Source organism: Bactrocera neohumeralis, chromosome 6 (genome assembly GCF_024586455.1).
Source record: "Bactrocera neohumeralis isolate Rockhampton chromosome 6, APGP_CSIRO_Bneo_wtdbg2-racon-allhic-juicebox.fasta_v2, whole genome shotgun sequence".
In the NCBI taxonomy this organism is placed as follows: domain Eukaryota; kingdom Metazoa; phylum Arthropoda; class Insecta; order Diptera; family Tephritidae; genus Bactrocera; species Bactrocera neohumeralis.
In genome coordinates this window covers 42,231,559-42,255,776 of record NC_065923.1, presented here as the reverse complement: position 1 = coordinate 42,255,776, position 24,218 = coordinate 42,231,559, and the positions used below count along the sequence as shown (strand labels likewise).

General features: G+C 37.7%; 1 protein-coding gene across 3 annotated transcripts in view; it reads left to right on the top strand.

The window, feature by feature from the left end:
- The window catches only part of LOC126761455 (ras-related and estrogen-regulated growth inhibitor), a 29,512-nt gene extending 5,600 nt beyond the window's left edge, over positions 1 to 23,912 (top strand). For all 3 annotated transcript variants that reach the window (XM_050477627.1, XM_050477629.1, XM_050477628.1), the window contains exons 3-5: positions 15,082 to 15,138; positions 22,446 to 22,519; positions 23,212 to 23,912. In XM_050477627.1, coding sequence (XP_050333584.1) covers positions 15,082 to 15,138; positions 22,446 to 22,519; positions 23,212 to 23,616 — 536 coding nt within the window. In that variant the 3' untranslated portion in view covers positions 23,617 to 23,912. The remainder of the gene's footprint in view (positions 1 to 15,081; positions 15,139 to 22,445; positions 22,520 to 23,211) is intronic.
- Positions 23,913 to 24,218: the final 306 nt, after the last annotated feature.

Here is a 24,218-nt window from a genome sequence, read left to right as displayed (position 1 = left end):
CATCGCCCTTCTGGTGAACTCGAGAATACTGGCTTGCTGAACAGATATCTGCTCTCTCCTTCCTCTCCTTCCTGGCCGGAGTGTTGCGCTTCCTTTTTGCGCCTTTCGTATTGGTGGTGCTGTCCATAACTCTGACCGTGATTCCTTTACGGTACTGGTGATTCCGCCTCGTACCACTGCCTTAACGCTGTCCGTACTCATTAGATTTCTACCGACTTGTCCCGTCTTAATTTCCCTAGTCCTCCTAGAATAGATGTGCCCGAGATGGAGGTTGCACCGGCCTGTCACCCCAGCATACTCAGCTGGCAGATTGCCGCAACCATCAGGGTTCAAACCGAAATCCAGAACGTTTATTCCTTTTCATAGTCCAAGTCAATGCTAAAGTCCAGTCCAAGAATGGGCCATTTAGCGTTACCCAGGATCTCTATTACCTTGATTGTGAAATTTAATGCTTGTGGCGCATTTATGCAGAGAGCTATCACATTTTTAGCAGTTTTTAACAGAAACAATATTTGGGGAGGAGGCGTGTTTATTATCTGATTTTATTTGTTAGTTTGGTTGATTTAGCTTCAACACTTTTTATCCCAAAAGTATTCCTTATTACTGCGATCTACTGTACAGTGTTGCGGGTCAGTGGCCCGATTACCAACATCTTATGGATGCCAAGAAACATATGAAGCAACTTTCATTAAGACATCTTAGTTTTTACTTAAACCCGTCACCCTGAATTTAACTCGTCTCGTCCTCCTGATCACTTATATAAGCATAACTCTATGTCTATCTCGATTAGTTTTAGAAACAACCTAACCTTGAAATAATCTAGATAAATGTATTTGTTACACTCATTGCTCATTTCACGTTGTCTGCTTCCACAAAAACTTCCGTTGTCATGGCAATGTCTGAAGTAATTTTTTAGTATTTATTTACTGCTTGTGACAGATTCAGGAAGTATTTAATTTTGCACGATAGATTTCTAGATAATGCTTTTCATAAATCAATGCTTTCCCCCAAGCCAAAACCAATGCTACGAAGAAATCTCGACGACGAATGGGCCCAACTTAATCTTTACAGTATAGATATAGGTCGATGAGTGCAATGATATTTATAAGGTCATATTATAGAATATAGTCAAAGGCCATCGTCTTTCTTTCTAGTTTTACTTCTGGCCTCCCTTGTTTTCTAAATAAAATTTATTTCTAAATAACATACAACAACAATACAAAATTCGTAATAAATATAAACAAGTAAGGAAGGGCTAAGTTCGGGTGTCACCGAACATTTTATACTCTCGCATGATAAAGTGTTAATCGAGATTTCATTACACGTCATTTACATATTTTTCAAATACCGTATTTTTGTAAAGTTTTATTCCGCTATCATCATTGGTTCCTAATGTACTATATATTATACAGAGAAGGCATCAAATGGAACTCAAAATAACGTTATGTTGGAAGAAGGCGTGGTTGTGAACCGATTTCACCCATATTTCGTACATGTCATCAGGGTGTTAAGAAAATATTATATACCGAATTTCATTGAAATCGGTCTAGTAGTTCATGAGATATGGTTTTTGGTCCATAAGTGGGCGAGGCCACGCCCATTTTCAATTTTTAAAAAAAACCTGGGTGCAGCTTCCTTCTGCAATTTCTTCCGTAAAATTTAGTGTTTCTGACGTTTTTTGTTAGTCCGTTAACGCACTTTTAGTGATTTTCAACATAACCTTTGTATGGGAGGTGGGCGTGGTTATTATTCGATTTCTTCCATTTTTGAATTGTATATGGAAATGCCTGAAGGAAACGACTCTGTAGAGTTTGGTTGACATATGTAGCTATAGTAGTTTCCGAGATACGTACAAAAAACTTAGTAGGGGGCGGGGCAACACCCACTTTTCCAAAAAAATTACGTCCAAATATGCCCCTCCCTAATGCGATCCCTTGTGCCAAATTTCACTTTAATATCTTTATTTATGGCTTAGTTATGACACTTTATAGGTTTTCGGTTTCCGTCATTTTGTGGGCGTGGCAGTTGGCCGATTTTGCCCATCTTCGAACTTAACCTTCTTATGGAGCCAAGGAATACATGTACCAAGTTTTATCATGATATCTCAATTTTTACTCAAGTTACAGCTTGCACGGACGGACGGACGGACAGACAGACATCCGGATTTCGACTCTACTCGTCACCCTGATCACTTTGGTATATATAACCCTATAGCTGACTCTTTTAGTTTTAGGGCTTACAAACAACCGTTATGTGAACAAAACTATAATACTCTCCTTAGTTGTGGCGAGAGTATAAAAATATTACAGTGCAATCGAAAGCAAAAGCTGGAATTTATAGAATAAATAATATTATATAATATATGAACACGTATTGAAGTCGGATTTATCTAAAATATGATTCCAAGCCTTAGTGGAACAACAAAAAGAGCTTATATCGAGTTTTACAAATCCTGAGGACTCTTATAAATAGCTCAGCTATTTACATTGCCGAGCATCTCTTCTACGACCTCCGTCGTTTTTGCAAAATATCCACGCCTCATACCCAAAAAACCAATCGAAAATGCGTTTGATCGTTTCATAAGATATGTTGAGATCCTCTACTATCTCTCTGATGCCAACACGACGATTTTCATTTATTTAACATTTTGATGTTCTAGCCATTAACAAAGGTGGTCGTAAAATCGCCAGACAAACTTTTCGCGTTATAAGTAAACAGCTGCCAACACCCACTAATTGACATATGGAAATCAAAGTTCACACGCATATGAAAAACGGTTGTACCAATTTAGAAAAAATATATTTATTTTTGCGGTGTGCGCGCAGTTTATATAGACCAACCCTGGTCAAAAGTGATTAGTTGGTATATGGTTAGTATTATTTTTCAATTATCGAAATGTCTTGTTTGTACCGTTCGTGTTTAATTTAAAATTGCATACTACATGCAAAAAAATTGTTTGAAAAGTGACATTAATCTAGACTAGTAGTGGCACTATTATATATCACAATTAATATATTGTATGTATATACATACATATATTTGAATACATGTAATTGTTGTTTTGAAAACTATGGACAATTAATATATTTTATGTATATACATACATATATTTGAATACATGTAATTGTTGTTTTGAAAACTATTCCGACAAGATGACAGAAACCATTTGGTAACACATACTTCCTTAATGACTCGATGACAAGACAATGGCTGCATATTTCCTTTGTTAATGCCTAAACTTATATTTTATAATAATATATTTACAATTTCATATTTTTGGTTAAAGAATTTGGCGAATCATTCTTCAAATATTTTTGATTATTAGTGCCTTATGCGCAATTCGCTTATCTTATATTTTATTACTGCAAAACTGGCATTTATAAAAGTGTAAAACTAAATAATTGTGAAAATCACGTTTTCACACATTAAAAATGCACGAATCAAAATATTCTACAACAAGTAGAGAAGGTCTAAGTTTGGGTGCAACGCAAATTGTTTAAGGTTAGTTTAGTTTACGTCAACCACAGATTTGGAATGCAACCAATTACACTGGTAAACAAATTTGTAATTTTTCTTTGTCACATGAAAATTTATATCAAATTTTGAATATACTAGGGCCACCAAATAATAATATATCAATGGAAAAAAAGCATACATCATGTTTTCTTGTGACATCAAAACATATATTTTCGTAAAAAGTACAAAATTCAGTCAAACTTACAGAATTATTTCCTAATATCTAATAGATACTTATCATTTTCTTGAATATTTAGTTTCCGGTAGGTCCCTTTTAAGTCTTCAACAATAGTCTGCTAGCATTCTTGGACTTCTTGATAACGCTTCTCCATTAAGGAAATGTCTTGATGGAACCTCTCACCTTGTTCGTCACTCACAGCACCCAAATTTGCCGAAAAGAAATCCAGATGAGAGTCCAGCATATGTATTTTCAAGGACATATTACACCCCAAAGCTTTAAATCATATCATAAGATCATTTATTAAATCTTTGTAATTTTCCGCTTTATGGTTACCTAGAAAATTTTGAACAACATTCACAAAACATTTCCAGGCGAGTTTTTCCTGATCATTCAGTTTTTCTTCAAAGCTCTTATCCTTCATCATTTTCCGTATTTGTGGGCCTACAAATATTCCCTCTTTGATTTTCGCCACGCTGAGTTTAGGGAATTTCTCTTTTAAATATAAAAATCCATCTCCACCTTTCGTCTAGAATTCTCACTTTTTGATCGATTTGGAGGCATCGGCACATGCAGTTCAACACTATGTGGGTCTCTTGGCCGAAGACAAGTTTGGATACTGGATAGTGTGTTTGGATTTGGTAGTAATACCTTTTGTTTGAGTCAAAGAAAAATAAAAATCACTTACATAATCCTTGGATTCCGTCCAAATCATTGGTATAGCAAATGACAAATGTCTAGGTTCTTGTTTAGCCCAACCTAAAAGGAGCTTCACACACGTTACACAACATTTATGTGGAACCCAGGATTTGTCTTGATACCTCACAGGAAAACTAAAATAGTCGAAATAGCACTGTTCAATTAGTGATGTGAAATTTCGACGCTGAGATGTAAAAGTTAATTCTACACATACATAACAAAAATTGTCCGGGTTATTCAAACACTTTCGTGGCATATTTACGATCTAACTAATGTAAATAAAATATAAATTAGCAAACACAATAGTTACACAGTCGACTAAATGCAGTTATGTAAACAAAGAAAGGTATATGAGGTCAGAAATGAATATGTGGCTGTCACAAGAAAACTGGATGTGATAGAAACAAAACTGTTATATATTTTTAATGAGGGTATACCAACATAAATAAAAATCATAACAAAGTTCATGTGACAAAAACAGTGTTTACCAGTGTCATTTATATATATACAAGGTCTGTCGCAAAAGAAACAGAACTTTTTAAATATAACTGTTTCTGGTGGCGCCACCTATTGGTGAAATAAAAAGTTTGATCTCTTGTTGACATTTCGTAAGACTTTTAAGACAATTGGATAACTACAATCGGTGTTACGCATTCGTCGTGCTCGACCACAATACCGTGAGGCAAAGGGTCTATTAAATGTTGCACGAAATGCGCCGTGTCATCGAAACGTTTCACTGATTTTCTGAACATTTCATATTAACCATTAAAAAGTTTACCTGATCTGGCACCCTGTGATTTTTACCTATTTGGAAATCATTTGCCCATGAAAGGACATTGGTTTCAGAACATTTCAGCTATCCAAAAGGCGACGACCGATATTCTCAAGAGCATTCCGAAAAATGACCTCAAACACTCATTTGAAATGCTAATTGACCGGGCTAAACGCTGTATCGAAGCACAAGGAAACTACTTTGAATAAAAAAATATAACTTTTGAAAAATATTAATTTTTTGTTGTTTTTTTTAACAGTCCTGTTTCTTTTGCGACAGACCTTGTTCATGTATTGCATATCCGAAATATTAATATTAAGATTAACATAATAAAATCAAATAAGATAAGAGAATAAAAACATAATCAAAGCAAAAATGCAAAATTCCAAATTCATTCTGGACTAATGTAAATCATTATATCTAGTACTGTAACAGTATTGTTCATAAATAATTTGTGGATTCACACCAGAATCGAGAGCTTTGTCTATTTATCCCACTACTCAGATGAAAGTGAGCTCAACGAAGAAGATGATTAGGCTGTTCACGATAAGGTGGTTATCGGGTTATGTGGTTATTTGATTAAGTGAACAACAACAAAATGCGGTATGACAAAATAACCAAAGTTGACCAACCTAGGCCCTTGTTTACAGATTATGTGGTTATTTGCTTATTTCCAGTGTTAGAAAGTCGTTGGAATTTTACTAAATGGCAGCACAAAAAATAAATAAAACTAAGCGAATGACATTTCCATTTAGATTTTCTTATTGGAAAATCTGCTATTAACAGCTGGTTTTTGTTTACAATCAGCAAATTAAAACCGAAATAAAAAGCAAGGAAAAGCATCAATAATTATCAAAAGTAAATAAGAATCACAAAGTACAATTTGTCATTTATTTATACTCTAACTTTAGTGTCTACAGAAACACGAAAGCGCCGGCGAGAAAAGGAGGTGAAAAAATGGACGGAAGCCGAAATCAAATTTCATTGAACTAAAATTGTAAACAATGAACAGCTGTTTGTGTAAACATAAGCTAGTAATAACATACAACATATTTGTGGATTCTCACCAGAATAGAGGTTATTTTTAATTAATAAGCACATAACCCGATAACCACCTTACCGTGAACAGCCTAGATGTTCTTAAAAAAAAATCGTTGTCGTTTTAAAGTTGTTTCAAGACAAAATCAACAAATTCACTATGCATATGGTGGGTCGATGACTTCAGTTCTTGAGTGAGAACAATTCCATACGGAAGCAAGCCTAAATCTTTTCTCAAAATCCGACAGATTGTGGTTTGAGACAGTCCCAGTTCTTGAGAACGCCTTGGAATCAACAAATTGCGGTGTTCAGCAAACATTTGCCTGAACATCAACAATATTTACATTACTTCGAGCGCTTCTTTGCTTGCTGGCACTTGAATATTATGTAAAGAAAATGTACAGTCGAAATTTTTAACAATTCTACGAATAGCGAACATAGGCGGATAAATGGCGATCAACATGTGGGCCAATCAAAATCCGTGATCACCGGAAATTCCATCGGAACTTTGCGTGAATTCATCAAAAATCAGCCGAAATCATCATTAAAATTCATGGAAATGGAATTGAAAATCTCCAAAACATCGATTTATTGCATTTTGACCAAACATTTGAGCTTACGAAAGGTGTGTGCACGGTTTGTTCCGCACAAACTGACTGACGACCAAAAATTGCTCTCATCGATTGACGCTTGTGACCGATTATTTGAACAAAAATCACATTTTAACCATTAACCACTCCCCTTTTTCCCCTGATATGGCACCGTGCGACATCTTCCTTTTCGGAAAAATGCATTTGCCCATGAAAGGAAAGCGTTATGCAGACGTAGAGGTCATTCAAAAGGCTTGCACTTGCATACTGGCGGCCATACCGGCCAACGAGCTAAAACACTCGTTCGACATGCTTTTGAACCGCCCAAAAAGCTGTATTGAAGCATAAGGAGACTATTTTGAATAAAATAAATTGATTTTTGCCGAAGAAACCATTTGTTCTGTTTTTTTAAGTCCTGTTTACATGGGAGCTAAGGCACAGGGGCATATATAATCACAGAAATATTGTCCATGAAAGAATCAGATAGAATTTAAAAGATCCGATTGCGCCCCTTTTCACCCCATTATCCAATTTTTACAATTGCTCATAAAAAGCATTTATTCAGTAAGTTAGTAGTTTTGGACAACGTATAAACAAATGCTAAAAAGACTTCCTCCCAACAAGCTTTGTTGAGTAAACGTCAGCGTTTTGGAAGATACTACTAGCGGTTTAGTATATAATACTATGAACAAAAAATAGTAGGACTTTGTTCATAATTTTAAAATTCTTAGTCAATTCTTCAAAATCTACATCGTCCCCTTCAAAGCAATCTTCTTGACCCAAATACACTTGTGTCAACGTTTTTTCCAATCCTCGAAACAGTTTTTGAAGTCAAATTCCGGAATAACGTAGCAATTTACGATCACTGGCTTCAATTGACTCAAAACGGTTTTCCCGAAGCGGTCGTTTGAGTTTGCTGATCAGCGAAAAACTCACGAGGAATCAATGCATTATGTGACGCTGCATTATGGTGGTGCAAAAACCAAGAGTTGTCGCTCCATAATTCCGACCTCTTGTTACGAATAGCTTCGCATAAACGACGCATAACTCTCAAATAGTTCCTTGTTGACAGGTGAGCGCAGCACACCTCGATAATGGAAGAAAATTATCAACAAAGCCCTTATTTTTAATATGCGTTGACGTTGTTTGTTCGGCTTCGGCTCACCATTGCCACGATATTCGGCCGATTGATCGTGTTTTTCCGAGTTGTAAGCTAAATCCAAGATTTATCGCCAGGGATTTTGGAACAAATCGTGTTTTCATATTTCTTAGGCCCAAATAGTCTTTCACTTATCCTTCCGATATTCCAACGTTGCCAGTAAGATCTACAACTGTTAATTGCAGATCCTCAAACACCAATTCACTTATTTTATTGATGTGTTGATCATCAGTTGATGTTGAAGGACGTCCTGAACGTGGTTCGTCGTCAACGCGTTCTCACCTTCTCACCTCTCCTTGAACACCAGCAAAAACACTTTCTCTCGACAAACAATTATCACCAAAGGCCTTATCCAACATTCTTCCTTGTTGAATTATTCCACTCATTGGAAAAATCGCTGAATGCACTTTGTGTACTTCAGAAAGACAAGCGTATACTAAACACTAATGATTAAAAAGTTTTACTCTCCTTTGCCCACAGAAGGCGGTATCAAATTACAGTTTTTGTGTCGTTTTATAGTGCTCAGGTCTGACACTTTATAGGTGTATACTCTATAGCAACAGGTTGTGAGAACGTTCACTACAGATGTACCGAAGCTATAATACTCTTCACAGGTGAATTTCTTACAGCAACTATATATGTATATAATCACATATATACGATTACAACTTAATCGATTTCAGAAAACAGAGGTCCACTCAGAAGACAGAAGTCCATCGATGCGCTGAAAGAAGTTGTCGACACTGCGAAAAATGCAGTAAGTGGCAAAAGATGGAAAGGTGGTACAAAAAAATATTGTGCGCTGATCACCCTGGATTTGAAGAATGCATTTAACTCTGCTAAATGGACAAATATATTCGAAGCCCTATATGAAATACGTGCCCCTCAGTACCTTATAAATATCGTTATGAGATATTTTGAAAGGAGAAGTCTGATCTACGACACCACCGAAGGCATCAAGAGCTACCCTATTTCAAGTGAAGTGCCACAAGGTTCAATGTTAGGCTCCCTCTTATGGATTCTCGTGTATGATGGGGTGCTAAGAATTCCACAACCAAAAAACGTTAAGCTAATCGCATGCGCGGACGACCTTATAGTGGGAGCAGTAGCTAAACAACTCGATGACCTCCAAAATAAATGTAATGAATGCATAAATGGTCTGCGGCAATGGTTTTCTTCCATGAGTTTGGAACTGGCTGAGCACAAAACTGAGGTATTGCTCATAAGCACCAGGAAAAACTCTCTCTATAGGAGAGTGCGTGATTACTTCACAGCCACAGTTGAAGTATTTAGGTTTAATATTGGACTCCAAACTGAAATTTAAGCAGCACTTGGCAGTCATTGCAAATAAAGCGAATAAGATTCATAATGCCTTATCAAGAATGATGGCAAATAGAGGCTACGTGCGCTCCAGCCGTCGACTTCTAATAGCAAAAGCGATGAGCTCAGTTATATTATATGCAGCTTCAGTATGGATACAGGCACTAAACATTAAGCGTAAATGCGGTGCATAGACTCACAGCAATAAGAGTAAAAAGTGCTTTCGGAACTATTTCCAGCAAAGCAGCTGAAGTACTAGCTGGTATGCCGCCCATAGACATCGAGGGATACGAATTTGCGAGATTATGTGAGCTATCCGCGCCAATCACAGAAATCAAAAAAAAAAGAGAAAAGAGAACGAAGAGCATAATTATATGACAGCAACAGTGGCAAACCTCAACCAAAGGACGGTGGACCCACAGACTTATACCAGACATCCATATGTGGATAACTAGACAACATGGGGACCTGGATTTCCACCTGACTCAAATATTAAGCGGGCATGGGTACAAATTTCGAAATGACGTCAGTCCGTATTGTTCGATGTGTGCGGAGTCCATAGAAGACTCTGAACACGTGTTTTTCCATTGTCCTCGGTTTCAAAACATAAGAGAAAAGTTAGAAACTGCACTAGGTGGTAGCCTAACGGTGGAAAATTTTACTGCATTTATGTGTCAGTCCTCTGACAAGTGGATAGCTGTTCGCGAAGCGGCAACTTCCATCATGACTAAATTAAGACAGTTACAGCAGAATAGGCGTCAGTCCATCCGTGCTATAGAGTAGACGTAAAATGTTTTTCATAATAGCATATTTGGAAACAAATTTAAAATACAATATTTAACCGAACGTCCACTCCCAAATCAGACCTCTACATTTATTACGTCGATCATCTCGTGTTAGAGAGCAAAGATTTCCAAAAGAACATTTGTCTTAATAATGAATGAATGTTTCGAGTACTGTCGGCGTAGACTTTGATATCAAAATAACTACCATATACAAAAAGTAACAAAGTGATTCAAAACTCAAGATCTGAAAAGCCAGTATCCCCAATGATTTAAGCGATCAGTCGGTGATATTCTTTGAATTAATTGCACTTAAAAGGAAAACAATAACAAACCATTCTTGAAATTGCGGCAAAATGTTGTTTCTTTTGGGATTTCTGTATAACACTAACTCTATCAGTTGCAATCAGTCCTTTTGAGCGACTTTGTGAGTGAAAAGCTGCACTACAGATCATCTACTTTGGACTGTGTTGTTGGAAACAGTACTTTCAATGATAGACGTGAGGCTGAATATAATTTAAACGTCATTATTTCGACGCACAGTGTCGGTGAAACGATTTGCGGTTGAACTGAAGCCTTCCAAATTTGTGTATGCAACTCAATCGATTATATATCCAAGTGAATCGATCAACAAATATCTAAGTTAATTAATATTGAAGTTGAAACCGCACCCACCTCATTTAGTCAAATAATCAAGCTGCTCCAAAAACTGTTCGCTATAAAAAAGAACACAATCAATAGCAATACAAGTATAAATATTATTGAAACCCCCAATGTTTGTATTCGGCCTCGATAAATATCATTAAAAATTCGAAACAAAATTAGATGCATCCGCTTGCAACAAAAACACTTTCAAATTGGAAAAATTGCGGTTGCTGACAAACGTTTTTTGCCCCTTTTCATATACACCCTTGCCATAATACCACAATTAGGCTAAATGCAGACTATGAATGAAATTGTTTACGGTGTTTCTTGTTATTGTGTACACAACTGCAAATTTTCGCAATTTCCCACAAAATAGTTTGCCTCACACAAATTGCGTTTACCTACGTTGGCGATCTTCAGCTTTTCCCCGCATACACAATTTTGCCAGCGGCTGTTGGCCAGCGTCTATGTGTGTAGAAGGCGGCGATCGGGTGTGAAGGGGAAGGGTGTGTCAGTTTGCTCTGCGCAAATCAAGTGGACAAAATGTCATTTGCATAAAAGCATGCAACATCGTGCAATAGCAAGAACTGCTGAGGTGTAACCTCCCACGCCACTGGTACGTGTGCCTCGGGCAAAGCTTTGCACCACGCCACATCACACACACACACACATACACATAACGGAGGGCGCATGTACACCTTGCATTGTTGTTGTATGCGTTCGAATGTCCAGTTTTTCTCATTTCTATTTCAGACTTCAGGTTATCAAGTTGAGTTTGTTGCCTTTATACTACTTTCGCATGCAACCATCTAACGGGAATATGTATGGCTGCTATTCACATGCACGCACACAAAAATACTTTGCTGCCAGCGAGTTTCGAGTTTGAGTTTTTCGTGCAACGTGCACGTTCAAATGCCCTAAAATATGCAACAACCTCACTTGCACTAACTTTGTCTCTCATCCGACTGTGCGCCATGTCCGTCTTTGTGTGAGCCAAACACGCAACATTAAGGTGCAATTCACCGGCACTAACACTTTGCAACTGACTGCAAACAGAACGGAGTACATTAGGTCGCATACTTACATACAAACACACATACATACATACACATACGAGTGCGTGTGGTTATGCATGTAAAATTGAGCGTATACATATCAGCATTTGCCTAGCAGCAGCAACACCTTCCCCCTGGCGTAGCTGCATAAATTGAAAGAGGAAGTCCTTTTTTAGGTTGTGAGTTTAACAACCTCGTCATAGTCGGTGTCGTTGCTAGCTGAGCCAACTCGGTTGTTAGCAGCAGTGAAAGGCTTTCGCTTTTACGTCAACACAGCCAACCATCAATTGACCCTGTAGGAAATGCCATGCCATAAACTTTATTTTATTCTCGCTTCTAAAAGTTGTTATTCAAGCATTTTTGATGTTTAAGCGGGTCGACTACCTTCGCGCTCAAATTTCGCGTTAACTTCTGGCGAGAGATTGAAAAACTTCATATTTGCATTTTTTTTATTTTAGTAATTAAATCTTAAACAATTCTATTTTTCAAAACTCTGCCCAAAGGGGTTCTTAAATGAACCACTACCAAACGCTATATTATGGTATTAGATTTCTTTTCCCAACCACGAATAGAGACGTGGGTTATATATACAACAGATCAATGCCTTCCATATATTTCCCGAAATATCTTGCCTTCAGCCAGATTCCAATAGAGATGAGGCAAAAATTTGGAGAAGCTACTACTATACTAGTAGTATCCATATTATACCTTGCCCATTCCTACTTGATGAAAATGATACGAAGCTACCTTAAAGACAGGGTACTACTATACGATAGCATTGTCGGCCATAAAAGAAAGGAAATCAATTTTGGGATCCACACTTTGACCAGACCTATGGAACGCCAGCTACGATGGAATTTTACATGATTAGACTCACACGGTCTTAGCCTAGTCGCGGAAAGAACCGAGCTGATCCTGCTTACTAAAAAACACATCTTGCTGGGGTGAACATGCAAGTTCACTATTCAAATGACGAAAACTCTAAAATAACTGGATATAAGAATGGACAACAAACTGACGTACTGGGCTCAAATTCAGCAAACTGCTAAAAGTCAGCCAATATAATCATATCGGTTTCAATAATTATAACAAATACTGAAAGACCGCTGTTAAGTAGCAGGAAACTGTTCATGGACACAACACAGTCAATGCTATTATATGATGGCGAAATATGGGCCGTGCATTAAATGTGAAGCATAAACGGAAAGTGCTTGCTAAGGTGCAGAAGACGGCAGTTCTGTGGGTAGCCTCGTCGTACCGCACCATATACTATACAAATGCGTGATCCAAATTGCGGTGATAAGCGGTGTCTTCCCTATAGATCTACTCGCAACGGAGAGAACACAACTTTGGGTACGGAAAAAAGGCGAAATAGAAATACCAATGCCCACAAGGCAACAGACGAGGAGCAAACACTTGAACTCGGTGTATCGTTGGGAGCGTAAAGGAAGATGGACCGTCAAGCAAACGACAAAGTGAACCACTACTTAAATTTGTTGCTCTCCGGTCTTTCCCACGCTACCCTTTCCAGAACTTTCTTACTTTTAATAAATCCTTGTATTTCTCTAATTGCTGTATCAAATATGCCTCCTTTCAACTTTTCCATAGTAAATTTGGAAATTTCTTACTAATGTCAGTAAAATAATATTTTTTTCACGTCCAATACTATCATTACTAACTTGATCACCTATTAAATCAATGAGTTTATTTTGAGAAAATAACTTTGGTGTCGATATTTCACCTTCCCATTCACGTCTATTGGTAGACTTTACCGAAATCTGGGTGTTTGGCGACATCATAGATTCTGAGAGAATGCGAATTACTTTTGCAACGAAATCGAGATTTTCATTGCACAAAACTGGACATCTAAACTGTAAGATCTCCAGGGTTGATTTTTAGTGTTTCGGAAGGAGCCTGGAAGTGCGAATAACGTGATGTTTGTTTGCGCGAAAAAAATGTGAATGGCTGGACTGGAAAAATAATTATAATCTGAACATAATATATTAAATTTGCTCCGAAGTTTGTAACATCCGTCGGGGTTCCTATAAAATATATTTGTATATAAATGCTGGCCTACTTCGATGAGATTGATATCATTGGCCTCAACTGGATGGATGGATAAGGAAGCGAAGCTCCCACGTCACTGTTGGCACTCATAACTTCGAAATCATAGATAATTTTTCTATCTTGGTACTAGCATTAACACCAACAACAATGTCAGCCTCGAAATCCAACGCAGAATAACTCTTGCCAACATCATCATCCCCGACCTGGTGCAGAGGCATGGACGATGTGATGAATCGACGTTACGAGTTGTTGAGAGAAAAGTTCTGCGGAAGATTTATGGTCCTTTTTGCATGGGCATCAACGAATATCGTATTCGATGGAACGATGAGCTGTACGAATTATACGACGATATTGACATTTTTCAGCGAATTAAGAAACAGCGGCTACGCTGGCTAGGTGATGTCGTCCGAATGGATGAAAACACTCCAGCCCTGAGAGTATTCGCCGCCGTGCCTGCCGGGAGAAGCAGAGGAAGAGGAAGACCTCCGCTCCGTTGGGGAGATCAGGTGGAGAAGAACCTGGCCGCACTTGGTATCTCAAATTGGCGCCAAATTGCTAAAAGAAAACATGCCATTATTAACTCAGCTATAATCGCGTAAACGGTGTCTACGCCATTAAAGAAGAAGAAGTATGTTCTCATTTCTAACAGGGTGTGTTGTCAGGTGTTTGTGCGCGTGCAACTTTTCGGGTTGGTCGTTTTTTATTTCTTAAACAGGAGTTTGTTTATTTGTTGAACGGTTTGTTTGTCCTTTTTAGTATATGCATAGCGAGCTATGCCATACGCACGTGTTCATACACACATACACCTGTATTTATAATGAAGACAAGCATTCAAATTCACATTTCGGCTTTGTTTGCCGAACTCTGTTCCATTCATTTCGCTTTCAATCTTACTCTTACTTTTTGTGAAATTCACACTCGTTGACCTGAATTCAACGCTTCCACCTTTCTTCACCTTCCGCCGCAAGCAAATTGTTCCCTCCGGTGAGTCGTGCGCCCAGAGGCAGGTGAGCGGACGATTGGTGTGTTTTTATGCAGCAGGCACTTTTGTAGGCGTTTGCCTGTTTTATTGCTCATTTAATTTACATTAAACACACATGATTTCATATACATTCGTAGGTGTATATCCTTGTGTTGCTTGTGTTGATGAGCGAACTTATGTGTATATCATGTCACTGCACTAATTATATATAATACTTGTATTACTAGCGCTAATTAATTAAGTATAAACAACTCATTGTTTTCCCGTTTCCGTTTCAGCTTTAATTGTGCGTTTCCTCACCAAACGTTATATTGGCGAATATGATCATCAAACAGGTAAGCGATAATTTATTTTAGATTCAAATACAAATTTTTTTTATATCACTTTTATACGGGATTTTAGCGAAATGCAGTCATTTGTACTGGCTCTTGGGCCTCAGGCTAAATCAGCAAGTGCTGGTCGACTACCAGCAGCTGTGCTGAAAACGATTCTTCCGGCCCTGGGTAAGTCGTGAAAGCTCCAGGAAACTCTTCGCTCTCACCTCTCAATGAGTTTTGCTGGAACACTGCTGTTCAGCTGTTTGGAAGAAGATGAGAGAGAATCATCTTAACACTTTCTCCTCGAATATCCCGTTTTTGCTAGATCAAGGCTAAAACACATCTCATACTTTTAGACATTCAGGTGAAATAGTGGAATTGACAAGTCCCCAGCCTGACACATAATTGGGTAATAGAAAAAAATCCATATGATTTTTAGTTAGCCTTAACCTCCAAAAGGCGCATATAAACATTAGACAGTTGGTTAACTTAGCTTAATGACGAGTTTTCGGACACCGCCCCAGGAAAATCAACTATCAAGGAGTATAGTATAAACTAAGTTTCGACATAGTGAAATAAGCACCGAAGGCGGTGCACGCAGTGGCAAACATCAAAAGAGTTCACAAAAGAGTTTTTGATGACGGTAAAGTAATGTTGTTCGAAATATCAGGCAGGCAGATGTTCAAGATGGATGAAACATGACTCCATCATTTGATTCCAAAGACCAATAGACAGTCAAAAATCCATAAATTAGACTTCGAATTGCTTCCACATCCACCGTATTCGCCAGATCTGAACCCCAGCTTATATTTCTTGTTCTCATATCTCAACAGAATGCTCGCTGGGAAGAAATTTTCTTCGAATGAAGAGGTGCTCACCGAAACTGAGGCCAATTTTGAAGCAAAGAACAAATCGTACCGCAAAAATGGTATCGACATGTTGGAAGATCGCTAGAATCAGTGTATCACCGTTGAAGAGTACTACATTGAATAAAAAAAAAAACGAATTCTGCTAAAAACTTTGTTTTACTATGGTAGGCCGGGGAGTTTTCAAGAAAGAAAAGTTAGAAAAAAAAACAACTAAGTTTCAGGGCGCTTTCGCCGTTAGCTAATACTCAACTACGGAAGTTTCTTTTGACATCACAAAGGACTGTACATAATAGTCTAAGTATAAGCAATGCTAAGGGATACGTCATCTTACCTCAGCAACCTACTGTTTGCTTAAAATAGAAAAGGAATATAATAAATTTTGAACAAATTTCCGAGTTGGCATGAATCCGAGTAGACACAAAATCTTAACAGCCAATCCTACAGCTAATGCGAAGAGATTATTAACTATTCCATGGTTCCAATGCTCCGAACAGACGTTGGGAAGCAACTGTTCTTGTGCGTCTTTTTCACTATATAATATTCATTTGACGCGGAAACAATAATCATTACACCCTGAACCTATATATTTCCCCTATATTAGGTTTGCCCTGAAGGAAACGTGGGAGTATATACAGCGTCTATAATTAAGGATGACATGATTTTGATAGCTCGTGGCGGCCATGTTTGTTTACGGATTTGTGTCAAATTTTCTCAGTGTGTTTAGTAAGGCTTGTCAATTCATCATGTCACATTGCACTTTGGCAGAACTTTCGGAAATTTTCCAAATTATTACGCAAATTCACGTTCATTGAAAACTTCAAAAAATTACGTTCATCGAAAAATCATTATCTCAAATGAGGCCTACTTATAGTTTAATGGATTTAAAAACAAACAAAATTGTCACTATTGGGATGAGTCAAATTTTCCTGTGTTTGAAGAAAAACAATTGCAGACTGTGGTGTGGCGGCATTATCAAGGCTCGGAAATCGATCCGACTTTTTCCCACTGTAATTTGATGAACTCGACGTGTGCTCTCTCTATTTTCAACCTGACGGTGCGCCGTCTCATGTTTCACGTCTAAACAAATGCTACCGGGTCATCAAAAATTGGCGTAAATAGCTGAATATACGCAAACGGAGTCGTGGTGACATTTTGTTCAAATCATAAGGGTATAAAATTATCTCAATTCATAAAAACAGAACCCATTTCGACTAAGTTTTAGTGTTTTATTTCATTTTAACAGTCAGTGACAAAAACTTGACAAAAACCATTTTCATTTGTGATATATAGAATTTTTTGTAATGCTCTGTATTTGGTAAGTGTAACTAATACTATAAATCCTCAGCGAAATAAGCATAAATCAGTGAAAAGGAAAAAATATGTCACATGCATAAAATAATTTTGAAAATTTTCAAATTTTTCAACATAAATACACAAAAGATACAGTTTTTCCATGCTAAAAAATTCATGATTAATGCTATCTCTTCGACACATCAGCAGAAAAATTTAATTTTCACTCCGCAAAGTCCCGAACGCTCATTTAAGCGCGAAGTGCTGTAAAAATTCAATTACCGCAAATGAATTATAAAAGCTGCATAAATGCATTCCAGGGGGATTGCATATACCAGCATACATATAGATTTATATACCTATATTTGTTCAGGTATACATATGTATGTATGTATAAGCCATATATATACATATTCGCATATTACGTGTCAGATGTACCGTGTGATTATTGGTTTTACTTTTTATGTACTTACAAGAGAACAACGAAAAAATCACTCAAATTTTTTTGTGAAACCTGCACACAGTTTAATTACATTCATAACATTTAATAACGGATTTATAAATAATTCGATGAATAAGTTCACTATTTCAAAAATAAATTTGGAATTCCGATATTTCTTGCTTATTAATGCAATTTTATTATAATATTAATGAAGCACTTACAAATATAATGACGTTTCATATTGAAAATCGTCGTTCAATTAGTCCACACGCATAGGCTGATATTACATTTTCTGCTTGCACCCAAATCTATTGAGAACGGAATAATGGGAGAACATCAACAAGCAGGATACCAAAATTCGAACCGAAAACGGTAAAATTATTAAGATTAATATTTTAAGCTACTGTAAACAACACAAATAGCGCTCATACATATGACCAAACATAAAGAGTAGCCACTTTTTTTATTTTTTGCACAGAGAATGTGTGTTCAGCATAGTTTGCTGTCGCGACATTGTATAGGCATGACGGCTCATAGACATTTCTCTTTCTGTGGAGGTACTTTTTGAAGTATCCGTGGCCGGATAACAGCTGGTTTGTGTAGAGCCATGCTGGCGTCCGTGTCATGACCTGATTAAGCTTTCTTCGCGCTTCTTCTGTATCTCATGCTGTAATTACTGCTGTCGTGATCCCACTTTAGTTTGGTACAGCAGTTTGCTGTTACTAAGATAGCTCCACACAACAGCTCTCAGGTAGACGGGGATTTTAAAACTTTTTTCGGGAGCATCATCTAGCCCTATTAAAGACGTTTCGGACATCTAAATCGCCAGCAACACTATTCTTTTCTATATAAGCCATCTGCACTGTGCGGTCTCTACACTTTCATTTTATAGCTCCTAGCGTTGATCTGCCGGTTCGAAAGTGGTGTTGTCTAGTTACGTTGATAGCCATTTCGAGTCTGGGTTTAAGTAGCCTACCATAAAGCTTTTCCGCTGTGTCAAGCATACATAGTGGGCGGAAAAGCAAGTGGGATCTACCTTTACCTTACTGATTAGCACAAGCCATTGACAACTATAGGTATTAGTAGTATTATTCAAAGTATTACTCAGTCAGCATTTTTTCCCGCATTCGTGGATCACATCTCAAAAGTATAAATGACCATATCAAAATTTAGTCAAAAGAAGCATGGTCTAAAAGGCGGGTGAAGTAAAACTTTCCAGCCGTTGTTTTAAAAATAGTTTTTAACAACTCTGGCAACATGAGGCCAAGCGTTTTCATGGTGAATAATCATTACCTAGTCGAAAATTACAAGTGTTTCTCGGTAACCGCTCACTTCAATTTGATGACTTGGTTTTAGTATCGTTTTCGGAGCTCACAGTACAGCCCACCCTTCTCATCCCACAAAATACAGGCATATCCTTGATATTACTCATATTCGGCTTTGCTGTTAATTCGGCTGGTAGGCCAAGTTTAACATAAGATTTTAAGGGTTGGCGTAATGGGTTCATCTTTCATAAGGCATTACAATCCGTTGTAAAAAACTAGTTCTTTTTGTAGCTTTCAAGCAGTCTTTTTGACATGAAAAATCTTCTTTCACTGTCTTTTGACGTCAATTCTCGTGACACCCAATTTCCATGCTTTTGAATATGTCCGGCTGCTTTTAAACATTTTGGCTGCTTAAGTGACTCCCAGGAATTCTGCGACCTCTTCTTTTGTTTGGCAAACAGTCTTCATAGAGTACTGCTACCAATCTCTCATCTTCAAACTTCTTTGGCCGTATATTCCAGGTCAAAATCACCACTTTTAAATCGTGCAAGCCACATTTAACAAGTGCGCTTACCTAGAATATATTTACATAAACTTTCATCAAAATATTTACACAAACTTTCATCAAAATACGTTGACTTTCGGCTGTAGTTTTCTTCTTATTAAAGTAATGCAAAAGAACTCCTCGCAAAAACACTTTTGCATTCACAAAATTCGACATAGTATGTAATCCTTCCTTCAGTTTGGAAATAGGGTGGCCGTGGATTTGGCAGGGAGAGTTTTATGCTCCTAACTAATTTAATTCTCCTTAATTAGATTATTATACATTACACACAGATAGTTCATAGTCTACGTCTTCAGTTCTGGAGCTTTTGAAAAGTCCAACGCTACTAATACAGTCTTCTCACAGGGCGGTTTCTGGTTGAGATCACGAGCTATCTGGGCGTTTACGAAGCTGTGGTGGTGATGTGCACTTAAAACAAGAAAAAACGTTAACTTCGGCTGCACCGAAGCTAATATACCCTTCACAGTGGCATTTCTTTTAGTAACTATGTGTTCAGTTTATACGGAAGCTATATGCTATACTCGTAGTAATCCGATTTCCCTCAAATGCGAAAGTTTTCCATACAATCCCTTGATTCCGATCGTTCGGTTTGTATGGCAGCTATATGCTATAGTTAACCGATCTGAACAATTTCTTCGGAGATTACATTGTTGCCTTAGATAATTATCTGTACCAAATTTCGTGAATATATCTTGTCAAATGCAAAAGTTTTCCTTACAAGAACTTTTTTCCGATCGCTCAGTTTGTATGGCAGCTATAAGCTATAGTAAGCCGATCTGAACAATTTCTTCGGAGATTACATTGTTGCCTTAAAAAATAACCTGTACCAACTTTTGTGAAGATACATTGTCAAATGTGAAAGTTTTCCATACAGGAACTTGATTCGGATCGTTCAGTTTGTATGGCAGCTATATGTTATAATGGTCCGATATCGGCAGTTCCGACAAATCAGCAGCTTCTTGAAGAGAAAATGACCTTTGCAAAATTTCAAAACGATATCTTAAAAACTGAGAGACTATTTCGTATATATCCAAACAAACGGACAGACGTACATGGCTAAATCGACTAAGCTCAACATACTGATCATTTATATATAGTATATACTTTATAAGGTCTCCGACGCTTCCTTTTGGGTGCTACAAACTTCGTGACAAACTTAATATAACCTGTTCAGGGTATAAAAAGCCCTGCTGTTATTCAGCTAGGCTCAAATGGTGTGAAGGTCCGAAGTAGCAGGCCTCAAAAGTATTCACCACTGTGGAAACTAGAGTTATGGAGCAATAAGACTTACCTAGGTTGTCCAAAGTTCGGCATAGTATTTGGGTGAAAAAATATTGATTTTTACTCTTCAAGTTAAAGTTAGTTACATAGTTATAGAGCCAATATGATGTTAAATATTTCTGCTGTCAGCGCTGGCGGTTCTTTAAAAAAAATGGTCCATAATGCACACAAAATAATAAAAAAACAAGTAAGGAAGGGCTAAGTTCGGGTGTCACCGAACATTTTATACTCTCGCATGGTAAAGTGATAATCGAGATTTCATAATACGTCATTTACATATTTTTCAAATACCTTATTTTTGTAAAGTTTTATTCCGCTATCATCATTGGTTCCTAATTCGTATTATACAGAGCAGGCATCAGATGGAATTCAAAATAGCTTTATATTGGAAGAAGGCGTGGTTGTGAACCGATTTCACCCATATTTCGTACATGTCATCAAGGTGTTAAGAAAATATTATGTACCGAATTTCATTGAAATCGGTCTAGTAGCTCCTGAGATATGGTTCTTGGTCCATAAGGGGGCGGCGCCACGCCCATTTTCAATTTTTAAAAAAAGCCTGGGTGCAGCTTCCTTCTGCCACTTCTTCCGTAAAATTTAGTGTTTCTGACGTTTTTTGTTAGTAGGTTAACGCACTTTTAGTGATTTTGAACATAACCTTTGTATGGGAGGTGGGCGTGGTTATTATCCGATTTCTTCCATTTTTGAACTGTATATGGAAATACCTGAAGAAAATGACTCTGTAGACTTTGGTTGACATAGCTATAGTAGTTTCCGAGATATGTACAAAAAACTTAGTAGGGGGCGAGGCCACGCCCACTTTCCAAAACAATTGCGTCCAAATATGCCCCTCCCTAATGCGATCCTTTGTGCCAAATTTCACTTTAATATCTTTATTTATGGCTTAGTTATGACACTTTATAGGTTTTCGGTTTCCGCCATTTTGTAGGCGTGGCAGTGGGCCGATTTTGCCCATCTTCGAACTTAACCTTCTTATGGAGCCAAGGAATACGTGTACAAAGTTTCATCATGATATCTCAATTTTTACTCAAGTTACAGCTTGCACGGACGGACGGACAGACGGACGGACAGACGGACGGACGGACAGACAGACATCCGGATTTCGACTCTACTCGTCGCCCTGATCACTTTGGTATATATAACCCTATATCTGACTCTTTTAGTTTTAGGACTTACAAACAACCGTTATGTGAACAAAACTATAATACTCTCAAAACATTGTTGCGAGAGTAAAAAAAAACACTTTTATTCACTTTCAGTAAAATTATTCGAAGCTTATAAAAAGCTAATAGCTTTCACTCCATAATACTCCTGAAAGCACCCAAGCCACATACGCCTACACAACTACAATGTTCATGTTTCACGCCAATGCGGTCATACCTTGCAACTCCTCTGCACTTTGCATGATTTCCAATCCTGCCACCACTTTAAAGTGAGAAAATTTAATATACATTAGTGTTGAAGGCGCCACGTCTACATACATACACAAGCGCATGCATATAGTAGCTATATTATATGATATATACATAAATACATAATAGTGTATGCAGAAATAAAAATTCAAAGCTCTCTTTCATTCGTTTATATTGCAGAAAATCGATACAAGCATGAAGCGATGGTGGAGGGGGAGCCGGTACTGTTCGAATTACTAGACACATGCCCCAAGGTAAGTGAATTATCCTGTCAGTGCGTGCACACACAAACACTCACACAGCCATGTTGACTGACTGCCGCCACAGCAAGGACGATAAGAGTCGCAAGGACATTTACTGTACGTGCGACACGCATTACACACAGTTATACACACGTTCACACCTATATCGGGTGAAATCACTCCTGTTGCTTGTTGACTCAACTGTGAACGCTGACGCAGAAGTCTGTTGACAATTACATATATACATACATATTTACATACATCCAAAGGCACCTACATTTGTAGGTGCCCTCTGAAAGCACACACACACATGTATACATACATATGCACAGAGTTGTAAAAAGTTTTAGGTGAAAGTGGTAAATGCACTCACGGCATTGAAGTCGTATGTATTATATAGAATGTGTGTCAGCAGTACGCCGCTGGACTAATAACTTTATTTTCATTTTCCACATTCTCACCGCACACAAAGGAGCGCCAATCAGTCAGCTGACTAGTTGTGTTTGTGCTCTCCGCACCATACTTACTAGCATGCAGTTCCTTCTTTGCTTTTTCATAAATGAATTTTATTGTTATTTTTTCTCTCTTCCCTACCATGACTGGCTGATGTCACCTCTCAATGCTACACAAATAACAACAACAATGACATGTAAAAACAAAAAATTATAATTGCGGTGATGTAATATGTCACGCCAACAACACAGGCTAATGATGAGTTTCCCAATGCCGCTGAGTTGGTGCAATGGGCCGACGGCCTTCTACTCGTCTACTCGATCACCGACCGCAGCTCGTTTAATTACATACGACGCGCCAAGTCAGACCTACAATCCGATACACCAGTGCAATTAGTGGCCAATAAAGTGGATATGGTGCATTTGCGTCAAGTTAGTCGGGATGAGGGTGAAATTCTCGCCAAAGACTTTGAATGCAAATTTAGCGAGGTCTCAGCGGCGGATCATGTCGATCAGGTGGCCGAAGTGTTCCACGAACTGTGCAAGGAGGTGCTGGCGTCGAAGCGAAAGTCGAAACAGAGCCTTTTAGAGCGAATGTTGGGCGGCGCACGACCCTACAGTCGAGGGAAGAGTGACAGTAATCTGCCGAAGGACTGATAACAACTGCAAACAGCTTAGCGGCGTCTTGAAAGCAGAGTGAGAGCAGCCCAACATACTAAATGTTGCTGTGAAACGCACTTATGATGCAGCTTCACGGTTTAAGCGTCTCGGCTATTCAGTCGACGTTTGTAGGATTTAGCGAAATTTTAATAATTAAAAAAAATGTTTTAACCTATTTTTTTATGTAGCGTATAACTTAAACGAACTTTATTTAATACAATTTCCAATGCACGAATTTTTGTAATTAAAATTAGCTTTAAAATAAAATATAAACAACATATTTGGTAAGCAAATTTAATTGACATTTGTAGTAAATTAAAAAAGGTAATAAAAACGAAAATGATCTTTCGTTTGGCATAAAGTTTTTATGTTTAACGGACGCATAGTTATCCCATCACAAAGCTTATCGCTTAAACATTAATTTAGCGCCATCTAGTTGTCAACACTGTGTGTGTAAGACTTCGTTTCGACATTTAGGTTCAAACCTTGGCTAAAAGCTGCGAGCAAAGTTTAAATCAGCAAATCTTTGAACCATTATAGTAAAGTTGTCAAAAGTAAAAACTTATTTATTACTATAACGGAGTTATTAGATACAGAAC